This window comes from Choristoneura fumiferana, chromosome 24, assembly GCF_025370935.1.
Source record: "Choristoneura fumiferana chromosome 24, NRCan_CFum_1, whole genome shotgun sequence".
Classification (NCBI taxonomy): Eukaryota; Metazoa; Arthropoda; class Insecta; order Lepidoptera; family Tortricidae; genus Choristoneura; species Choristoneura fumiferana.
The window spans coordinates 3822140-3844540 of NC_133495.1; the positions used below are offsets into that span (position 1 = coordinate 3822140).

The 22401-nt window shown below is 36.6% G+C and overlaps 1 protein-coding gene across 1 annotated transcript in view; it reads right to left on the reverse strand.

The window, feature by feature from the left end:
- The window catches only part of LOC141441778 (uncharacterized), a gene marked incomplete in the record, with an annotated part of 65673 nt that overhangs the window by 6337 nt on the left and 36935 nt on the right, over positions 1 to 22401 (reverse strand). The window contains 6 exon segments of the mRNA XM_074106641.1: positions 3839 to 3946; positions 4621 to 4709; positions 5580 to 5673; positions 7026 to 7087; positions 14355 to 14439; positions 15014 to 15109. Coding sequence (XP_073962742.1) covers positions 3839 to 3946; positions 4621 to 4709; positions 5580 to 5673; positions 7026 to 7087; positions 14355 to 14439; positions 15014 to 15109 — 534 coding nt within the window.

Genomic DNA, 22401 nt, shown 5'->3' on the forward strand with positions numbered 1-22401 from the left:
AAGGAAAAAACGGGATTTATATTCAGTTTAGCGGGATCGATTTTTTATTTTACTGGTCCTAGAAAACTAATATTTTGCATATAGGTTCCTTGAGGAGTGTAGGGGAAGACTACAAACGGATTTCCCGAAGTTCTGACGGGAACGGGAAAATGGTATTTTTCGTTTTACTGGTCGCAGAAGGCAGCAACTTGGCATGTAAGTTGCTTGAGAAGTGAAGAGAACCATTAAGAAATAATTTCCCGAAATTCCCACGGGAAAGGGAAAAAAACAGGATCTTTCATTTTAATGGTCCTAGAAAGCTGAAATTCGGCATGTAGGTTGCTTGGGGATTGTAGAAGAGCGTTAAGAAAGGACTTTCCAAAATTCCAACGGGAACGGGAAAATACGGTATTTTTCGTTTTACTGATCGTAGAAAACTCAAATTTGGCATTTAGGTTCCTTGGGGAGGAGTGTAGGGGAGCACTACAAAAGGATTTCCCAAAATTTTGACGTTAACGGGAAAAAACAGGGTTTATCGTTAGTATTATTGCAATTTTACATTAAGCAGCATTAGTATTATTGTGGAACCATTAAGAGATAATTTGCCGAAATTCTCACGGGAAAGGGAAAAAATGGGACTTTTCGTTTTACTGGTAGAAAGCTAAAATTCGGCAATGTATAGGAGCACTGAGAGAGGACTGTCCAAAATTCACACGAGAACAGGGAAAACGGGATTTTTCTTTTTACTGGTCGTAGATAGCTGAAACTTGGCAAGTATGTTCCTTGGAGAGTGTAAGGGAGCATTAATAGAGCATTTCCCGAAATTCTTATGGGAACGGAAAAAAACAGGATTTTGCGTTTTACTGGTTGTAGAAAGCTAAAATTTCAAAATTCAAATGTATATACTGCACGTACGCTGCAAAAAGCTCTTTAACCGACTTCAAAAAAATGAGGAGGTTATGCATTCCGCTATATATATTTATTTATGTTTGTTCACCGATTTCTCGCTTAATTGTGGACCGATTTTTAAATAATTTTTTATTCGAAATAAAATCTACTCCTGAGGTAGTCCCATTGTCACCAAATCAGAATCTGATGACGGAATCTCAGGGAAATCGAGGGCAACCCTCAAATTTTGTAGGCACGCATAACGTTTTTTATATAATTATCTCGAGTTATTTAAGTATTTGCGTCTGACAGACATCATCTCATGTTGATGAGCTGATGATGGAAGGTTAAACTCCTTAACGGTTAGAGGTAACGAGTTAGAAGAAGTTTCTTTAAGCATCATATGCACGTATAGGTAGACCTTTAGTTGTATTCTTTCTGGTTATTCAGGTGAGCTGATGAGGGAAGGTATAACTCCTTAACAGTTAGGAGGACACATTAAGTACCTACGCCAAACCAATCAACTCATTACGTAACAAAATTTATCAATACTGTGACAGGACAGGCTGACAGACCTGAATTTGGCACACATGTAGATAAAGTATCATAGGAGTGCACTACCTCTAAGTAAGGATTTTTCGAAATTCCCATGGGAAAAGGAAATATTTAACTTTTTCTGCTTCTTGGTTGTTTGGAGAATCTCTGGAAAAACAGAGTGGATTTAAAAAAAAACTATTAGTAAAAGCTTTTTAAAAATCGATACCCGAAATAATAGAAGCCTGTTTCAATTCAATCGCGGACAGTGTGGTTTTCTCTTGAATTTACTTATTCCTATCCCGCGGGAACAATCCTATGCCGCGTAGGTACGAAGTCGCGGGCAAAAGAAGCACGTGGGTTTTCTAAAATTACTCCCCTGACCTAAAGATGTGAAACAGGGGTACAAAGTTTAACGAATTATGATCATCTAGGTTGATTTTTAAATTCAAAAATTTGCAAATATAATCCTCCGAAAAATCAATTAAAATACGAAAATAAAGATCATAGAAAGTAAATGATCTGTGTTACCCCAAATTTAACGCGAGCGAAGCCGCGGGCAACAGCTAGTTTACTCAAATAAAAAAACAAAAGAAGTACAGAAATACTTATAACTATAAACCTCTGCCAAACTGCGTAGCAGTTTGTTGGCAGAAAGTGTAGAACTCTCATTCACTATTTTGAATACTTTAACACTATGCCGGCTGCGCAGGCGCGGCGCGCCGCGGTCCTTGGTTACATTTTTATTTTTTAACTTGAGGGTGGATTTACGGCTACTTTGCGCATCGCGCCGTGCGCATCGACACCGGCTGTTTAAGTATATTACAACATTATAGTTAATAATACATCGTGCGCATCTCACAGCCATGCCTGCATATTTACTTGGAAATACTAGGTACTACCATTCGTACCCACACTCAAAAAAATCACTCATATTATATATCTGTAGGTACATACATACCTATACATACATACACATGTACTCATGTATATATATATATATACATGCACATATACATCTACACATATATTAGGTTAACTGGAAGAGATCCCTATAAGGGGTAAGTTCGCCCTTGCACATCTTATTCTCCCGTTTTAGATTAATTTCATGTGTTCTTATGTACAATAAAGAGTTTTAGTTTTACAATACAACACAAACCGCAGTACAATAGCTCTGTTACTAGACAAACTTGGCCACAAGCCATGAGTCATTCAAATTCGAAAGTTTGTGAGTGAGTGAGTGAGTATGTTAGTTACTCCTTCACGCTAAAACGGCCGGACGGATTTGGATGAAAATTGCTATGTAGATAGTTGGACATCTGGAATAAAACAAAGGCTACTTTTTATCCCGATATTCCCATGGGATAGGGATAAAATCGCGAAATAACAACCGCTGAGCTTAGAATAATGAAATTTGGGATGGTTGTTTTTAATACAACGTCAATGAAAACCACGATAATTTTCAGGAATTTCCACGGGAATATTGTAAAATCCCAGAAATCATATAACCGATGTATCTAAAAATCAATATTAAATAACTTGCATGCTTGCTTTGCTTGCATTATTGCTTGTACTTACCTTTGGGGGTATGCTTGCTTGATCTTTTGTTTGTATGCTTGCTTGCATTCTGGCTTGCATGCTTGCTTGCATGCTTGCTTACATGCTTGCTTGCATGCTTGCATGCATGCTTGCTTGCACTATTTTTTGCACAGTTGAGACTATGCTTGCTTGATTTTTTGTTTGCATGCTTGCTTGCATTCTGGCTTGCATGTTTGCCTATATGCTTGCTTGCATGCTTGAATTCATGCTTGCTTGCATGCTTGCTTACATGCCTGCTTGCATGCTTGATTGCTTGCTTCTTTGAAATGTTTACGGTTCACGCGAGCGAAGCATGCTCACTTGCAAGCTTGCTAAGATGTTTGCTTGCATGCTTGCGTGCATGCTTGCTTGCATGCTTACTTTCATGCTTGCTTGCGTGCTTGCTTAATTGCTTACTTCCTTGAACTGTTTTTGGTTCACGCGAGCGAAGCTGCGGGTTAAAGCTAGTTTAATATAAATGTCATCCCAATTGAAGAAACGTGTTTGCACAGAGTGGGTGGACGCCTACTGGAAAACTTGTGTTCCCACTAGTTCCATTGACAGTACTATAATACGAGTAGTACTGTCAATGGAACTAGTGGGAACAGTACTATAATAGTACCTACTATAATAAGTACCTACTATAATAAGTACTATAATAGTACTATAATAAGTACTATAATAGTACTATAATTAATATAATAGTACTGTCAATGGAACTAGTGGGAACACACCGCGCTAACTGCACCCGTCGCGTGCGACGGATTTTACCTGCACCCTCACCCGCAAGCGTACTCACGCTCTTTGCACCCACGCCAGCTAGCGTGGGCCCTGAGCCATGTTTGGTTTGTATGCTTACCGGTCGTCCTTCTGGGCCCCTTTCTCCAATCCGGCCTATAGGTCCAGGGAAGCCCCTCTCTCCGGGAGCGCCGGGGACGCCTGGAGACCCTTCGGGGCCTCGAGGACCCTTAAAAAACAGAGACTTTAAGCGCACCTTTATAACTATGTGAATTTTGACATATACCGGGTGTGGCCTGTAACATGAGCAAATAATTAAAACATATATCGTACTGGTCAAACTGAACAGCATTAGTTCAGCGACTGTTAAAAATAATTATTTATTTATATTTTTATTAAACTTTAAAGTTTATTCGAAGAAGCAATGTAAAGAAAAATGATTGATTTTTGTAGCGTGATGGGAGACGTCAGTTGGGTTCTAGGATGGCGTACATTGAATTTACGTTTAAGTTTGTTAGAAAAAAAAAACAAAAGTTAAGTTGTGATTTTAATTAAGAGGTGCCATGATGATCCAATTACCGGTGACCTATAGAGCCTCTGTTTTTAATATTATCCCCGGTTCTGGGCTACACACTGTATAAATAGCCAGCAACTTCCTCGTACAACGAATTAGCTTAGTTATTCAAAGAAGGAACGCTGCCAGCATCATCTGTAGGTACCTTGCCTATGTAAGGGAACTGCTCTAAATAATTTTGTTTTTGTTTTGCTTGTTCTATGTATTTTAATTTTAGGATAGTTTTACATGCGTAAATAGATATAGTTTAGTTGTTATTAACAAACAGTTTTCTGCTTATTCAAAAAATTACTTTGTTTATTAGGCACAAAAAAAAAGTAATAACTTACTATAACTCCATTAGAGCCAGGAACCCCTGGTGGTCCTGCGTTGCCATCGCGTCCAGGCGCACCTCGAAAGCCCCTTTCACCTTTTTGACCTGGAATATTTCACATAACAACAATTTTTGACCTAGAATATTTCGCCTCACTAAATTTTTCGACCTAGAATATTTCACATAACATTTTTTTTCGAACTGAGTATTACATTAGCCTCTAGGCTTTTACAGCCTGCCAGAGAGAGGGCAATATGCCGACAAGCCGCACAGCAAGAGGCATTTCTAAAATAGCATGGAAAAAAGGGCTGGCTATTAGCCCAAAATACTTTCCGAAATGATTTGAACATATGGACGAACAGTTTTTATCTGATGCTGTAAACTAATTTAATTATATATTTTAGGACTATCCTGTAAAAGCTTATAGGTTAATTAAGTTAGTTTTATAACAATCCTGAAGTACTTTATGAAACAGTTGGGAAACCAAACATTTGGGAAACATATTTTTGGCAAAAAATTAAAGAACCGGCAATATGTCCTATTGAGCCGACCTCAGACATTGGATGCTAAGGAAGGCAATTAACAGGGGTCGGACAAAAAGTGCCGATGACATCAAACCACTTATGATGATTTCAAATAGTATTTTTGATTTTCATAAACAATTATCACTTATCATTTATCAACCTCTTTATTAAACGATATGAAATTTATTTTATTCACTGAATTCCATTGATTTATTTACGATTATTTTGTTACTTCATTAATGCTACTTTGTTACTACATGTCACACGGAAGTTTAAATAAAAACATCATCTTGTGTGCAAGATTACGTCATTTTTACGTCTCATCCGCACTTTTTGTCCGACCTCTGGCAATTAAGATTTAGACAATTGAATTTCCGCTTACCAGAAGACTGTGGCCAGAGGCAAGTAAATAGATAACTAGTTTAACATACATATGTACAAAAAATATTACCGTATCCACCAGTAATGTTAGCTGCGGGGCCAGGAGGTCCGGGAAAGCCTGGTTCACCCCGGGGTCCCACCGGGCCTGCCTGTCCAGGTAGACCCTAGAACGGACAAAAATCATCTCAACTACAAATTAATAGGTGCATATGTCGGCGGCCGATCGTAAAATCCGCCAGATCACGAAATTCCTAGGCATATCATGAAACGCCGCCATTTCATGATATGCCTAAACGTTGGCCAGGCATATCACGATGTGCCTGAGAAATAATACGGCAGATCGATTAGAGCAACGCATTCGTCGATATTCCTAGCTCTATACCGGGCACATCGTAAAATAGTTTCTTATTTGGCCACTGGTGGCGCTGCGTATGCAATGGCGGCCGTGACCAGCTGACCGCCCGTGTTTGTTTAGCGCGTGAAAAATGACGGCGTCGCAACAAAATGATCTTTAAACCGAAAATAGTGATTGAATTCAAAATAGAAGTGCAAAAGAAGCTTTTGAACATCAGCTCCGTTCTTTTTATGTGAATCAAACGGATTCTGTGCACAATGTGAAAAAACCATGGACGTCTGCCCGTATTTTAGAGGTTAGAATTTTGTTGGTGAATAAGGTATTCACTAGTTGTTATTTATTTATATAGAAAAAATTAGGTACGACGAGCGAAGCGAGGAGTGGTTAGTATTAATTGTGATCACGACGCACGAGCCGAGCGAGCGAAGCGAGCGTGCCGCGGCAGCGGCCGGCGAAGTGCCAGAACCGATACGGCGGCGTTTTATGATATGCCTAGGAATTTCATGATCTGCCTAAACTGGCCAAATCATGAAATGGCGGCGCTTCATGATATGCCTAGGAATTTCATGATCTGCCTAAACGTCACTAGGCAAATCGCTAAACGGTGAGTTATGAACGATATGGCGGATGTCCCTTAGCCAATTCATGAAATGGCGGCATTTCACGATATGCCTAGGAATTTCGTGATCTGGCGGATTTTACGATCGGCCGCCGACACATAGACAAACAAAAGAAGAGGACAAAAGAAGAGGACAAAAGAAGAGAAAACGAAAAAAAGTCACTATCAATTACATAACATTTAAAAAAATACTAGGGATAGAACCACAATCAATACTTGAACAATATTTACCACCAAAGAGAAATCAAAGCCAATCCAAATTAGCAACATTCACAGTCCAAAATCAACTGACAAAGGTTGTCAAACCTATTAAGGGTTAAAAATTGAGTTTTAAAAATCGTGGCATTTTTACTAAGACTAAACTTTTAGAACGTTTAGACGTGACTTTACTATACAAATACTAATACTAAATATATTGATACAGTCAACTACAAAAACATCGATACGGTAAAATTTACAAAAAGCCAGTAAAGAAATGCATATGTTTGTAAGTTTGGCTGTATCGTATCTCTTTGTCGTTGACTGTACAAAAAAAAACTTACATCTTTTCCAGGAGCACCTGGAATCCCAGCCAGACCTACAAGCCCTGGAACTCCAGGCTCGCCTGAAAATAGTAATGAATAGTAAAAACGATGTCACAAATTAGTGGGAACGGATATGTAGTCACAACACAAATTATATGCAGATTCCATTTTAGAATTAAACTGGGTTAATTCGACATAATCAAGTTAGATTCGCTTTAAACTGTATCTTGTTGTTTTGGTACAAAATTTAAGAAATATATAATAATGTCGAATTTAGTTAGTTTAATTCTGAAGATGTCAATATCACACCTAATATATATTATTATGTGTAAACAGGCCCTATCGAAAGTTGGGAAGTTTAAAATTAAATACACTGTTACGTACACATTATTACACACATAACTAACAGATGAATGTGATGCCGTCTTTGTTTATTCCGACAAAACAAACAGAGACAACAACAGGCATCTGTCACAAAATTTATCATTGAGTGGTGAAACAGGCTCTATAAATAGCAATGTTTGGATAATTATAACCATCAATGTTTAGAATATAGCACCAAAGTGTAGGACAAATAATATTATCCCACAACAAATTTTAGTACTTACAAAGAACTCATCCGATTAAATTAAATTTTATACAGGGTGCCCCTGACCTTGGCGCTTTAAAGGTAAGATTCGATTCTACTCACATAACTGGTCTCCAATCTTTTTTTTTTTACTTTTTAATAACTTGAATTTAAGTAATTTATGGATCCTCAAAGTCAAATCAGTATACCAGACATGGCGGTAATATCGCTGTCACATGGTGCGAGGGCAAAATTTTCTCGGTATGGGGGCCTTTAAACAATTTGATACTTGACATCTCTTTAAGATTATTTTTTTGTCAATTTAGTGGTGTATTGCATACCTACATTGAAAATTAAATTTTTAATATGTGCGAAATAAATTTTTAACACTGGACAAAGACTGGACATGCTTTTTAAAAGTTACAGAACAAAAGTACTTAGCTTGATTGTTCATATAGAATCGAGTAGCGTCAGGGGCATCCTGTATAATAACTGACAATGTTTAGACATCTTTATGACAGATAAAATTACGCACAACAATTTTAGGATATTTAAGACTAATAATGATAAAGATTGAATAGAGTTCAAAAAGTTGGACACCTTGACGCCTGTTTTGAGAAAATTTAGCGTTTTGGAACTTTTTCCAGTCAGTCGTTTATACTATAGTTAACTAAGTGCTATTGCAACTTTTTGATCTCAACCCAATATGGTATTTGGCAATTCATAAATTTACCATATTTTGTATGTCGTTATGAAAATATATCTATCTATATTTCCTACACAGGACATGATACTAAAAGGAAATTTGTTTAGCGAGATAGAAAATGATTCTGTTGAAAATTAAATTTATAGCGTTTATCGAAAGATCTTAAATCTCTGGCTCTTTTTAAAACACTTTTAATTATGCAAGGTAGATATATTTAGCGCTACATGCATTGTCAAGCTTTAATTAAAAAAATAGTCAAATACCGTATTATCTAGAACAAATTTTAGGACAAAGAACGTATGTAGATTAAATAAGTATTACGTTACACCCTAACCTGTCCCCTCCCAGAGGCACAAATTTGTGCCCAAATTCCTTTGATCCTGTTATCCTGGGAGATGACAGATTAATCATGTTTACACATTTGACAACATACGATTTTAGGACAGTCAATTTATACAAACCAATTATTAGGCAAGTCGTTAGTATAAATAATTTTAACAAAAATAACCGACTTGAAAGAACTTCTTTATGGGTGAATTTTTGATCCTCAAATTGAAATGGGATGAATCAAAAATAATATTCCAAATCGGTTCATAAATGTTTGGGAGCAAACATTAAAAATATGTTTCTTGTTAAAAATATTTTTTTAGTACAAGCTTTTTTACTGACTGCACTTTTTATTGGCTGTACTTGTATTGTCATCAAATTCAAATATGTACACCACAAGTCAATCTGACCATTAGAAGTGGATCGTAATTAACTTGCCAGATTTGAAGCAAACAAAAAATAAACTAGGCGAGGTTAATAAAAGCTTGTAAAAAAATACAACCTTCTCCTTTTTTTGAAGTCTTTTAAATGTAAAAAAGAAACGATAAAATCAATACTGACCCTGCACTCAACAATGTGTTGGACAGACACAGGACAAAAGGACACGGCGTCACCCTGCTAATGTACAAGGCAAATTTCGTACTTTTTCTGACACTTAATTGACATGACACATATTAATTATATACCAATTGAGGAAGTAAAAGATGCGTCGTTTGTTCATGCTTAAAAATCATGTTTTTTTTTCTTAAGGACATCCATTATTCCTTCAGAAACCTAAAATTTCTTGTACTTTCATCTGTGTTCTTGACGGTATTTTTTTCTTTTTAATTTAGGTTTAAGTTCCCAATCCGCACTGGGCCCGCGTGGGAACTATGGCCCAAGCCCTCTTGTTCTGAGGAGGCCTGTGCTCAGCAGTGGGACGTATATAGGCTGGGATGATGATGATGATGATGATGAATTTAGGTAGTGTCCTTTTTGGCACGTTGTCCATATTTAAAATGACTGTACGCTAAATGGCGTTGGTATCGTGAGGTCTGTTTGCCGCTATAGTCTTGCTCGTGATTGGCTCATTTAACTAGTCACAAACGTGACGCAAACAACCAAACTAATGTGTCAACTGCCAACTGCTAAATACCTACAATATTTAATTACTCCTTTAAAATTTAAAAATTAGGATTACAAGATAACGATGTTTGAATCATGAACTTCTTTGCCAAGTTAAAAGGGAAGGTCAGGCATGTTAGATTAATTTAGAGATTTATTTATTGCATTCATTTATTTAAACTCATTTTTACATAAAAACATTAAATTAGCAACAATTTCAAAAAATATCTCACAGCTTATTACTATTTTATCTAGTCAAAATTATTCACCCAGCAAATTTCATTTAAAACATCTGATAGTAAACGAATATTGGACATCAGTACTTTAATCCAACTTATAATACTTACAAGAAAATGATCAGCAATTAATATTCAGTGTACTAATACTCTTAATCGAAGGAACGATACGACAGAATGAATTTATTAGAAACAAATTCAAATAAGCCTTAAGAAAAGTCATGACAAGTCAATGATGATAAAATAAAATAGTTGAATAAGAGTCACTCTTTATAAGAAACATATGAAGCTTATTGTACAATAGCTTAATTATATGTAGAAGTTAATTAATAAATGTTCTATAGAAGTATGCCAATCTCAAACGGTGACCAAGTTAACTTTATCTTAACAATAAACACCCTACTCTACCAAGCAGTATGTTACAGCAAATCTACCTGGTTTACTTCAAGTAAACATTCATTTTTCATCAAGAGAAATAAATTAAAATAAAAGTAAAAGTTGTTTGTTTTGCGAATATAGGCGTAAAATAGGTAAGCAAATTTATGCTTGTTTTGGAATTCTTAATACAGTTTTATAGGCAAAATATTACATCATTACTTCAATTATCGAATCTAAAATTACTTAATTACTTATTGGATGAATATTCGAGCGTTTTAACAGCGTGGTTAAACCTCATTGTCATTCCAAGACAACAAATAACACACACTCACAACGAAAGAACATCTCTTTTAATAGGCAACAATTTTTCAAACAGTATTGAGAAAAAAACAGTGAAATTGCTTTATCCCATTTTTAATCGTTTTTAGAGCTAATAGCGTATAAAGCCCAATTGTCCAGTAACAACCTGACAATGAACCCTAAAAATGATGGAAGCCCCTGTGTTTGGTTGCGATCAATAAGTAAGTATCTGTTAATTCAAATACGAAAATGGACTCACAGATAGTGAACTGAACTGATGACTTTTTATGGTATGTAATAGACGACGGGAGGTGTCTTAGCAAAGGGGAAAGCATATTTACAAGAAGAAAGTTAATTATACTCTATGTTGTATTTACAATTGCATTTTATTATGTTCATATTAGATTGTTAGTATAATTTAATATTAAATTGACAAGTGTTTGCGAGTGCCGACACTGTTCGTCAATGCAGCGTTGCTTGACAATCACTCCAGAGGTGTTATTTATTCCATTGTAATTGCTTGCACGGCCATGCGGTGCAATAATAATGTCCGGAATCATGGATGGGAAAGGTGTGAAGGTACGACGAGGTCTGTGGGTGGTGGTGGAAGTAAAAGATTCTGGGGTAAAAGAGATAGTAGTTTCGGATGGTTGAGCGAATGTGGCTGCATCCATTATCGAAAACTGAACCTTTCTAAATGCCAAAGAGGCTTTTAGATCCGTTTTCTTCAAAGCTTCGACAGATAATTCATCTAAGGACAAAGTTAGAGTTACACCATCTTTTTCGTCTCGTTTGCTGAGAACCTTCCAGATGTCCGTCTGAAGTCCCTTATTCTGGGCACGGAGCAGGCAGAGCGTATGGCCTATGTCTTTGGCTTCTGGTATTGGGATAAATACGACTCCTATCTTGGGGTTCAGAACATCACTCTCACTAATCAAAGATAACTTTGAACCTGGCCAAGGTTTTAAGGATGGTATGATCTTGTCAAGCCAGGATTTCGCGTGCTGGTTTTTGCAAACAATGAGCAGCCACCCTGGCTTGTAGTAAAGACTTTCAAAGTTAGGACCTTTGCCTTCCGGTGATTCGGCAATCCTTCGAGTTAACGCGAAATATAAGGAATCCAGTTGTTCGTCCGTCATTGGATTAATGTCCCTTATGCCAACCCTCGAAGGCCAAAGTACCCCTTCATCGGCATCTGATATTGGGGACACTGATGACGTCAGTTCCTCTTCTAGTGTAGCCGTCGACGTCGCCTGTGAATTCACAGACTTTCTGAGTGATGCTGATCCATCTAAAGATGCTATCGGAGGTGGCGGGAAATACGCGTAAGATCCCACATTCGGACTTGATGGCACAGACCCAATGTTTGGCGATAAAGTAGCACTGGGAAAAACTGTTGCTGCATAGATCTCCTCTTTCACATTCGACGGTATGGAGTCAAAGGGTAATGCCACCCTCGCACTCGTTGGTATAGATTCTAGTGGTAATGCCATCTTTGCACTCGGTGGTACAGATTCCACGGGCAATTCCAACTCTGTGCTCGGTGGTAAAGCTACCACCGATGCCGATGTCTTTGCACTTGGTGGTAAAGACTCAATTGGAAATTCTACCCTTGCACTCGGTGGTATCGATTCCACTGGCAAAACCATCTTCGCACTAGGTGGTATAGATTCTACAGGCAATGCTACCCTTCCATTCGGTGATATAGCCACCACGGGCACTGACATTTCTGCACTTGGTGGTATAGGCTCTGCGGGCAATGCCACCCTCGCATTCGGTGGTATAGATCCCTCTGGCAATGCCAGTCTTGCACTTGGTGGTATAGCCACCATGGGCTCTGACATCTTTGCACTTGGTGGTATAGAGTCAACGGGCAATGCCACTCTCGCATTTGATGGTACAGATTCCACAGGCAATGCCATCTTTGCACTCGGTGGTATAGCTTCCACTGGCAGTGCCATCTTTACACTCGGTGGTAAAGACACTACTGGTAATGCTACCCTCGCAGTCGCTGGGATAGATTCCCCGTTCAATGCCCTATTCGCACTTGGTGGTATAGACTCTACAGGCAAAGTCACTTTCGCATTCGCTGGTACGGATTCCACCGACAATTCAAGATTCGCACTCGGTGGTATGGATTTTACGGGCATTGCCACTCTGACACTTGGTGGCGCTGGAACATATTCCACTTGCGATGCGATCTGCGCATTTGATTTGGAAAATGCCGCGTGGGGCACTGGGACTCCTTTCGCACTAAGGGGAATATACTGTCCGGGCGCCACCACATTTATACTGGGAGGAATAGACTGAGCGGGTAACGCCGCATTTACACTAGGAGTATTAATCTGTGTGGGTACCTGAACATTTGTACTCGGTGGTACATATTGCGCGAGCGGCGCCATCATTGTAGGCAGTGCAGGTGTAACAGAACCCTCATGCGACGCCACTTCTGGAACTGTTGACACCGACACTACATACGGTGGTGCCACTTTCGAATCTAATGGAATATAACCTACGGGTGATGCTGTGTTCACGCTCTGTAGCTCAGTCTTCACTTCAGATGGCAACTTTGTATTCAGTGGAACAACCTCCACGCGTGATGTTGTCGTATCTGACACCACTTCCTCACTCAATGTTACTGATTCCTCTGCACTTGGCGAAGTAAGCTCCATTTGCGGCACTAACTCCGGATTCCATGTCACAAAAATTTCTTTAACACTGGCGCTACCACCCAAATGCTGAGTTATCAACTTGTTGAGTTGATCATCTGTTACAATGTAATGCGTTTCGCCGTTTGGTACCTTAACAAATATAATACCCTTGTAGGTCCACACATTGTGCTCTCCAAAATTTTTACGAGCGCGGTTGAAGACTTCCAGTCTCCGACGAGTCAAAAACTCAGATACAACCACCGATGATCCTTTCAATGCTGCTCTCTTCTCCCACACAATGTCCCTCAGTTCCGGATCCTTAAACCGTACCAAGATTGGTCTAGTTCGGCTCTGCAATGGAGCACCAAGTCGACGACTTAGTAAGAAAGAATCAGCGTCAACATCTGGTACATGCATCATACTGCGACAAACAGAAACCACAGCATCTTCCTCATAACCATCTGTTTCAGGAATTCCTTCAAATAGTAAAAAATCACTTCGATGACGCATCTCAATAACATCAAAAGAGTTGCTCATTAGAACTATCTGCTGACTAATCACCTTCATTATACTCCAGACTGAATCCTCAAATTTCCTTAATTCTGCCCTCAAACTAGCCATCGTGACCATACGAGGTGGAGTCTTGCGGAAAGCTTTCTTGAACTCATCTAGCTGCTGTACCGCACTGGTCTCTAGATACTTCTGCGCCCCAGTTATGGCATCTAAGGTCGACATAATTAAGGTGTATGAAAATACTGGAATAGAAATAATTGATTGATTGATTGTAGTTAGTCAAATCGCCCGCAGGCAAATGCTTAAAATCTAAAGAGACACGGATAACTGCTAGCCGTACTAACGCAGGTAAGGTTCATCGGACATCTGAGTGTAGTTCACTGTCCCAATAGTTGTAACCTTTCATTTTATGTTATTAGCTATAGAGTTGACAGCAAGGCGTCGTCTATTGGGCATTAACGTGTGATACTCAAACACAAAGACATGTACTCTTTAAAATTCTCAAGTAAAAAGTATAAAGTTTATTTTTATTAAAATAATCAAAGTACGCCTATAAAGACTTACCTTTGAGTCCAGTTTCTCCTTTATCTCCTCTCTGCCCTCGCCGCCCAGGAGGGCCTGTTGGACCTTCTACGCCTGCTAAGGAACCCTTAAAAATTACACAATTACTGCTGAGCAAACATAACAAGTAACATGTACGTACAAGTCGCAGGAAAATGGTTAAACAGAGATTTGAAGAAATTATGACCAAAGGACGCTGGATGTTAAAACGGCGGATTAATTTTATCATTTGTCTAGAAAAAAACAGTCATTTCATCAAATCCCTGCATCTATTTAGTGAAATGACGAAATCAGCCAAAAAAAATCAACACGTTTTTTCATTTCACAAGATTTGTTTAGTGATTTGATAAAATCCCTGAAACAAGTCAGTGAGTTGACGAAACGTACTCGCAAAGTCAACTCGTTTTATTTAATTCACTTAACTGGTTCAGAGATTTGATCAAATAACTATTTATTCGGATATAACAAAAACAAATGGCATTACAAATTATATCTGCCGCACAAAATGTATCTATCGGTGGATAAACAGGCCCTAAGCATCCTTTGTGTCAACAGGTACTTATCTCGGATTCAACCGTTGCTGCGTGGTTAAAAAACATTCAAATCTTCATAAACTTTCTCATTTATAATATAGGTAGAATAGAACTGTAATAAAAACTTACATTTGTTATGAGTCCTGGGAGTCCCCGCTCACCCTTCTCTCCTTTGATGCCGGCTGGTCCAGTCGGGCCTATTGGCCCCTCTGTACCCCGAATACCCTAAAAGCCAAATGGCCAAATTAGTGTCGGCCTGTTTACGCATTGAGCAAATTATAAACTTAGGGGTTCTCTAATTTTTCACCGTTTTATTCTATTTTACCAAATAATTAATTTCTCAACTGATTAATATGGAGGAGCGAGTTTTTTAAAACTGTAAGTACTGTAACAAGTCTTTTACTGCCAGTAATAGGTGATGATATAATAAGTATTTTTTTTTATCTTTCTTTAATTGTACTTGTACTTGACTGTACTTATGCTGGTCACGGCCAACAAATTGTAATAACCCTTCTAATGGCCTTGTGATTTTGAATCATCTAGTGGATTAGGAACCTACCTTATGCCCAGCAATAACCTGAGTGCTTTTATTTGAGAATTAATTTGAAAAGCCTACAGTTGTGTTTTCTAATGTTATAATTAATTAAGCAGTACCTAACTTTGTGATAATTATGACTCCAGATTGAACTCTACTGAACTTTAGGATGAAATTCAAATTACTGAGATGTGAATTTGGATATACTACTAAGTTTAGATTGGATAGTTCTAGAAATGGATCTTTCAGGTTACCTAGAATAATCAGTTTGGAAAAATGAGAGGAAATATTTCTACTACGGATAGTGTTTGTGTTTGTATTACTTCTGAATCTATTTTGACTTAAAACTAAGTTTAATACCGGGACCCAAGGTCCCGGAAGGACGCTACCTCCTTGCCCCTTCGTCCTTCATCCAGTCGCACACCAGAGCAATATATCTCTATGGATATGTCAAGTTATGATTTTACTAGACTAAGCACTAACTTTCGGTGCATTCAAATCAAAGTATGGAAATACAAACACAATGTTTTGTAACAAGTTGAATCTAATTTTAGACTTATGGTTACTTATTCTATGCTTATATTAGAATACTCTATGAGATGCTTAATTATAACTTTGATAATTAGTTCAGGAATGAGTTTAGACACTACAGCTATTCATTTACTATAGGCACTAGTATTTCTTAATTTAGATTATGTCTTATCTATCTTAGATATATGGAATGTCTAATTTGACATAATTTTATTTTGGTATAATTACTAATCTCATAGTGACTTTCACTTATTTTAATGAGCTATCTACTTAGTCTAATCTTCTAGTTCTACTAGCATTTGGCGTTACCAGAGTAAAGCAGAAAGTAAGTACCGATTTCTATACTTTACGCCCAGAACACAAGCGTTAATAATAATCTAACTAGCTTATAACTAGATAACCCTTGGGGTATTCAAGATAACCTCTGTATTAGGTTTTGGACTCGTCTATGACTAGTTTTGTCTCAATTCATATATTTTAAATGAACAATAAACTGTTTCAACTATCAATCCTTAATCAATTATGTTTAAATCGAGATCGAATGAAAAGTACATAAATTTCCAGATAGACTGTTGCCTGGTATGTGTCAACGTAAGCTATCGACCGTAGTCAGGATTTCTACATCCGTTCACTCAATGTAAGTAGGTACGACAACTAAAACAGCTAGTATGTATTTATAACACGAAAGACTTTTGTATTTTAATTGATAGATGGTCCAAACCCTCTACGATTTTATCTCTAACTTATTACTAGACATAATTTGATGAGATCTTGATCAAAAGTATGAATATGATGTTTGATATTAATTTTATCAAAACAAAGCTTATTTTAGCTGGCAATCGTAATTCAAATCGAAATTAGATGATAATTGTGTTAAATATTATTCAGTAAGTTATCTGGCATTTAATTGTCCACTTAGCTATGAGATCGTGTCATATCAATTCCCGCTTATTCATTATAGGAAAGACAGCTAAAATATGTTATTGTTATTTACTCTTAACAAAATGATCAAACCGTATTTTGGTTTTAAATTGAAGTCAACTTACTAATTTTAATAAAGTTATTCGTAGTCAAGTTCTTATGAACTAAGTTTTGTATAATGAAGTTTTGACGTAAGTACTTAAATAAATTTTATGTTTTATTCTCTTTTCTTAAAATCTAATTTATGCCTTAAAACTATGTGTGTGCGAGTTTAAGCTTTCCCTAGCTCTGTGTTGAAGTTTAGCAATTTGGAGGAAAACCCTCATAGGTGAACTAATTGCGTGGTGAGTTAAAATAGTAACTTTTCCGGTGTAAGGAAACGCTACTCTAGCTAAGCCCTATGAACTTCCCTACCTATATAGCCCTAATAAATCCTACAATTGTACTTTAAGCTTGCCTGAGGTCCCTACTCTCTGTCTGTGATTAGCAAAACTAGGGAATTAATCCCACATGTACATTTAGTGTAATGTAGAAATTCACGGTGCAATGAATTTCTTCTAATCTCCTATCAACAATGATGGTGTGTATACCTAAAGCCCTATCGGTCCCTAAATGGTGCTGAGCTCTCAACTTTCCCGAAGGAAAGTCCCTATGACGGAGAGCCCGCGGAACAGCAGAATACCTAACGTTGTGCATAAATACGTAAATAAATAGGGGACAGGAATTCTGAGTTTCTTAAGTACAAACCAAGCGTCAACAAGACACGCATTCACTTCGACGAGCGCTACTTAGTCGTTACAAAGACAAACAGAATCCACTGGTGGCTGGTACGACAGTAATTTGCCGCTGAAGCCGCCACAGCTTCAGGAAGTGGAAGCCTATATCATCTACTGTTGTCACCGTTAGGTATCAGACGATATAAACGGACTTAAAGCTCAACCAAGGTACGTTATGGAGGAACCAAAGTCATTTCCATTAAGTTGGGAAAAACACAGAAAAGTTATGGGTTAGTACAAAATATACGTAGGCTGAAATGAAACGCTATAAAACGATCACTTCACACTACAAGAACAAATAAGGACTTCACCGCCACAAGACCGCAAAGATCCCTCACACAAAGATTTTCCGAATGAAAATCAGCACTAGATATTTCACAAATAATTAAAAAACCAGAGAGTTAATCATTATTCCGCAGATTAATGATCAAGACCCCGACACTTTACTTCCTGAAGAAATACTCATATTTCTTGTAAATTAAAATTAATTTATAAATTAAATAAAAGCAAATCCCCAATTAAAATTAATGAAATAAAATTATCCGATACTATTGACTCTAATTTGTTAACAAAATGGCGCACAGAAACTAACCCCCGACTAGCAAAATAACGATGTTGACTCTTACGAAATCTAAATCCATCTGGCCTCCGCCCTTTTTGTGTCACCTCTATTTATAGCTTCTCTCCCGGACCTCTGGTATTTTCGCGCCAAGCGACCAACGACGCCAAGCTTACCAAAGTCGACAACGTTGACATTGCCCGCCTCGCTTTTTCTTCTGCCAAATCCTTATCTCAAAATAGCCAATTTTATCCGTAAAATTTATTTTTGAACTAAAATTTCCTATTTATCTTGACACTATCCTAGCTTAACTATTCTAGTAAATACGTTCATTTTTATATTGTGCTACAACAATAATTTTCAATAAATATTTATATGTAATTGTCAAATACTTCAATTTTACCTCAACGTTTTAATTTCTTAACCTATCTAACAATAATCTTACTTCTAATGATAATTTTCTACTTATTACTCCCTACACTCTTTGAATATAAATAGCCAATTACATACTTCTATTGTTCGTTATAAAATAGCTAATTTGCCTACAATTATTAACTGGTATCCCCAAATTCGCGCCACTTATTCATAGTTCCCTTTGTCGTATTAACGCTACTCAAAATTTGCTTATAATTTCGCCACGTTCCTACTTTAAGTCAGTGCGACAGAGTGCTTGTAATTCATCATAACTAAATGTGTAATTACTCTGCTAATACTACTCCGTTTTGAATGAAAACTTAAATTTATAATAGATAATGAACCAATGATCTATACTACGATTACGTAATGCTTGCATTTTCGGTTTTTCTTAACTTATTTAGCTAATTTCGACAACTTGCCGTTTCCATGATGCTTCCGTTGATATTTCTTTAAATTAACATAATTATTAACATCAAATGTATCTAAGATCTACTGTAGACTAATACTAATGATTCTATTACTATATCAAGTCTATTTTTGATGAATTTGTGACCATATTTCTTGTTTTTAGATAAAATTTACATTTCCATTACAAAAGCGACCTCTATAATTCCCACGTGAAACTAACTAAATAGCCTCCCAGGTTAATCTGCCGCTAAACCCAGTTCGGCATTAGTTCACTAATTTTCCATGACGCCTACCATTAATTCCTTTAATTGACCATAGATGGCGTTTTTTACATTAATTATTATACCCGAACAACACAATTCTAATCTCCAATTAAATTTAACATTTACTCATTAAATTGACTGCTAAATTATCCCTGCTTTAATTACATCGACATTCTAATCTCAATTACTCTTATTTAACTGTCTTTGTCGACATGTTTTTGTTTCGAGTTTCCATCAACCTTCATAGATGGCCCCACTAACAATTTTCTACTAATTTATTCCCAGTGACGGTCGTGTGACACATCCGAACCGTTACAGCTTTTCCCTTGATAGACTAAGAAGTAGTTAATATACAATTTAACGCCCGAATTGGTCTATCACACTTATGTCAATATTTAAAATTTAAAATAAAATTTTATTAGTCTTTATAATTGAAATGTGTTTTGTGTGGTGTGTTTTTTAACCAAGCTAAGACTATCACTATTTCTAGCCTACATCTGAACCAGTGTTGAAACTCACAGATATGAACACAGTTACAATCCAGTCAGAATGTCTAAGACTCTGCGAAAGATCTTGGTTGTGAGGCAAGATAACTCTAGTAGTAAATCGTATCTCAGCTTAATAAAAGCATGATAGCAAGGTCTAACTATCAAGTCCTAGTAGAACTACGATTCTCTCCTTAAGCCCAGGCATTCCTTTCGATTATTCACTTACCAGAAGGTCAAAATGCCCAATCCATTTGCCTCCCAGTCCAGACTTAGCCTTCAATAATGACTTCCTAGTCTTGGAGCATGTGTAGTGTAAATTTTTAGTTCTGTCCACTAGTAGAGTACTAAAATCCTTGAACGCAGTCTACAAACTGATTTTGCCTACTGGCCTATCCTAACACCTCTATCAAGAATTCTAGTTGTAAGTGTAATGTGTTCAATTATAACTACCAATAAATGATCCAATCATACTACAGAATTATTAGTTATTCAGGACCCTCATTTCCTTAACTATACTAATCATTCTCTTTCCAAAGCCCCTTACATGGCACTATCATAATACCTTCACACTTTAATCCTTCACTAGTGGTACATCCAGTTTTTTTTTTTTTTTTTTTCTTACTCGCTGTCCTGTACAACCAACAACCCCAATTAGTTTAACCAGACATCTTTTGTTTTACTTTTAAAATTATTTCTTAACCCCTTTTTTTTTATGATAGTTCCCATCAACCTTATTTTTTCTATTCTATCTATCCTAATCATAAATATCCTTCCCATTTATCGCCTTTTCCTACGTTTGTTTTTTTTTTTTTCAGGTGTCCCAGCCTAATATATATATATATATTATATCATAAAATCTACTCTTACTATCTACATATAAACTACCAACCGCTTATAATATAATTTGCTAAAATTTCTAATACTACTGTAAATATTCTATCTACTCTTAATTTAGGTCATCAATTTAGATACCATAATAATTCTATTTCTACACTCTTAACTCAGCTCTCTATCTAAAACATTAATTTGGAACATAACCAAACCAAATTTACTTTTGCGCTTCGCTTTACCTCTTTTTAATATCAAAATGCATTTATTAACCCACCTATCATTATAGTATCTAACTTGCTGTTAAATTTGACCACTCGGCATTAACTTATACTTATAATTTGTTACTCTTTAGGACTAAGACCTGCAATGTAACTTGTTGTATAATAATAAAATAAATAAATAATGTACTTCCTCTCCTTTTCCCCTCTTTTTTTGAAACTTTAGCTTAACAACCTTTATTCAGTTTAAATTACTAAAATTAAGACCCTTTAAGATTCATTTCCGAACTGCAATCTGAATTTTTTTGTGAACTAACCATTACTCTTACTGTTACCTACCGACCGTAAGTCCGTTTGAGTCACCTTAAAACACGCAAAATCCGTTATAATTTTTCTACAATGTGACTAACCTTTCTTCTCTACGGCAACCTCTCAAATCAAATGTCAAATCCTCTGTCAAACAATACATCGTAATTATTGCCGTTTCAATAGACGCATTTTCTAATTACATTAACGCTATGTTATTAAATTTAATTTAAATTTGTACACAATTATTAAAGAAGCTAATCTGCGCGCGCAACTTCAAACTCTTCTTCTATTCAACTTTAGACGCTTACTTTGGAATACTTGGTACTAACTAAGTGAAACGCTGCGTGGTTCAATCGTTTGCAAGAGGAAAAGAATATAATGCTGTCACCAGATCCGATAAATTGTTTGCTGAAATTTCCTTGTCTCTATGATCGCTGTCATGTCTCTTTATCTGTGAAATTGGGATCGTCGCGAAGAATGAAACCGAAGGTCCTGCTGTCCCACTAATGTACTTAATGAAATCTCTACTGTACCCTCATCTTGTCTGACATCAACCGAAAGCCGGAGCTTACAATCGCAAGGTGAATATCGTAATTTTTTCTTATGTTTCTAATAATCTAAAATGTTGTTATTGTCCTAACCAAAATGTCATTGCTAACCGTCTACATTTTCTTTCAGATTCAACACAATAACGACATGGCCCACAACTCTGTAATAACTTTGGCGAATGACCACTCCGAGGAAAATAAACTTCTATTCTTTTAAACTTATATACAACTGCGCTTACTCCTTTTCCTCCAACATTGTATAACATTTTGTTCTAAGTTAATGTAAATGCTGCAACATAAGGTTACACTATAATTTACTAGCTTTTAAGTTTAATTTTCTCTGCTTACAATTTTTTTACTCAGTTAATACATAATATTTAATATAGATCGTATTAATCTAAGCTAATTTTATGTTAATTTATTTTTCATTTCTATTAGTTTGTGTTTTTAAGGGTGATTTTACTTTCAGAATTCCATACCGCCTCCCTCTATTGTTCCCCTATTTTCATACCCACCGTACTTCATCAACCACTACACAACTGCATAAATTTTATTCTATCTTAATTACCCTACTTGTCTTAATCTAGTTAATTAAATTTATTTTAAACACTACTACATAATAACCAACAATTAACAAAAGCTAAACTAATTTAAATTTATTCACTAATGAATAAGCATTGTAGCAGTGGTTTGACTGAAAATCAACCTGTATT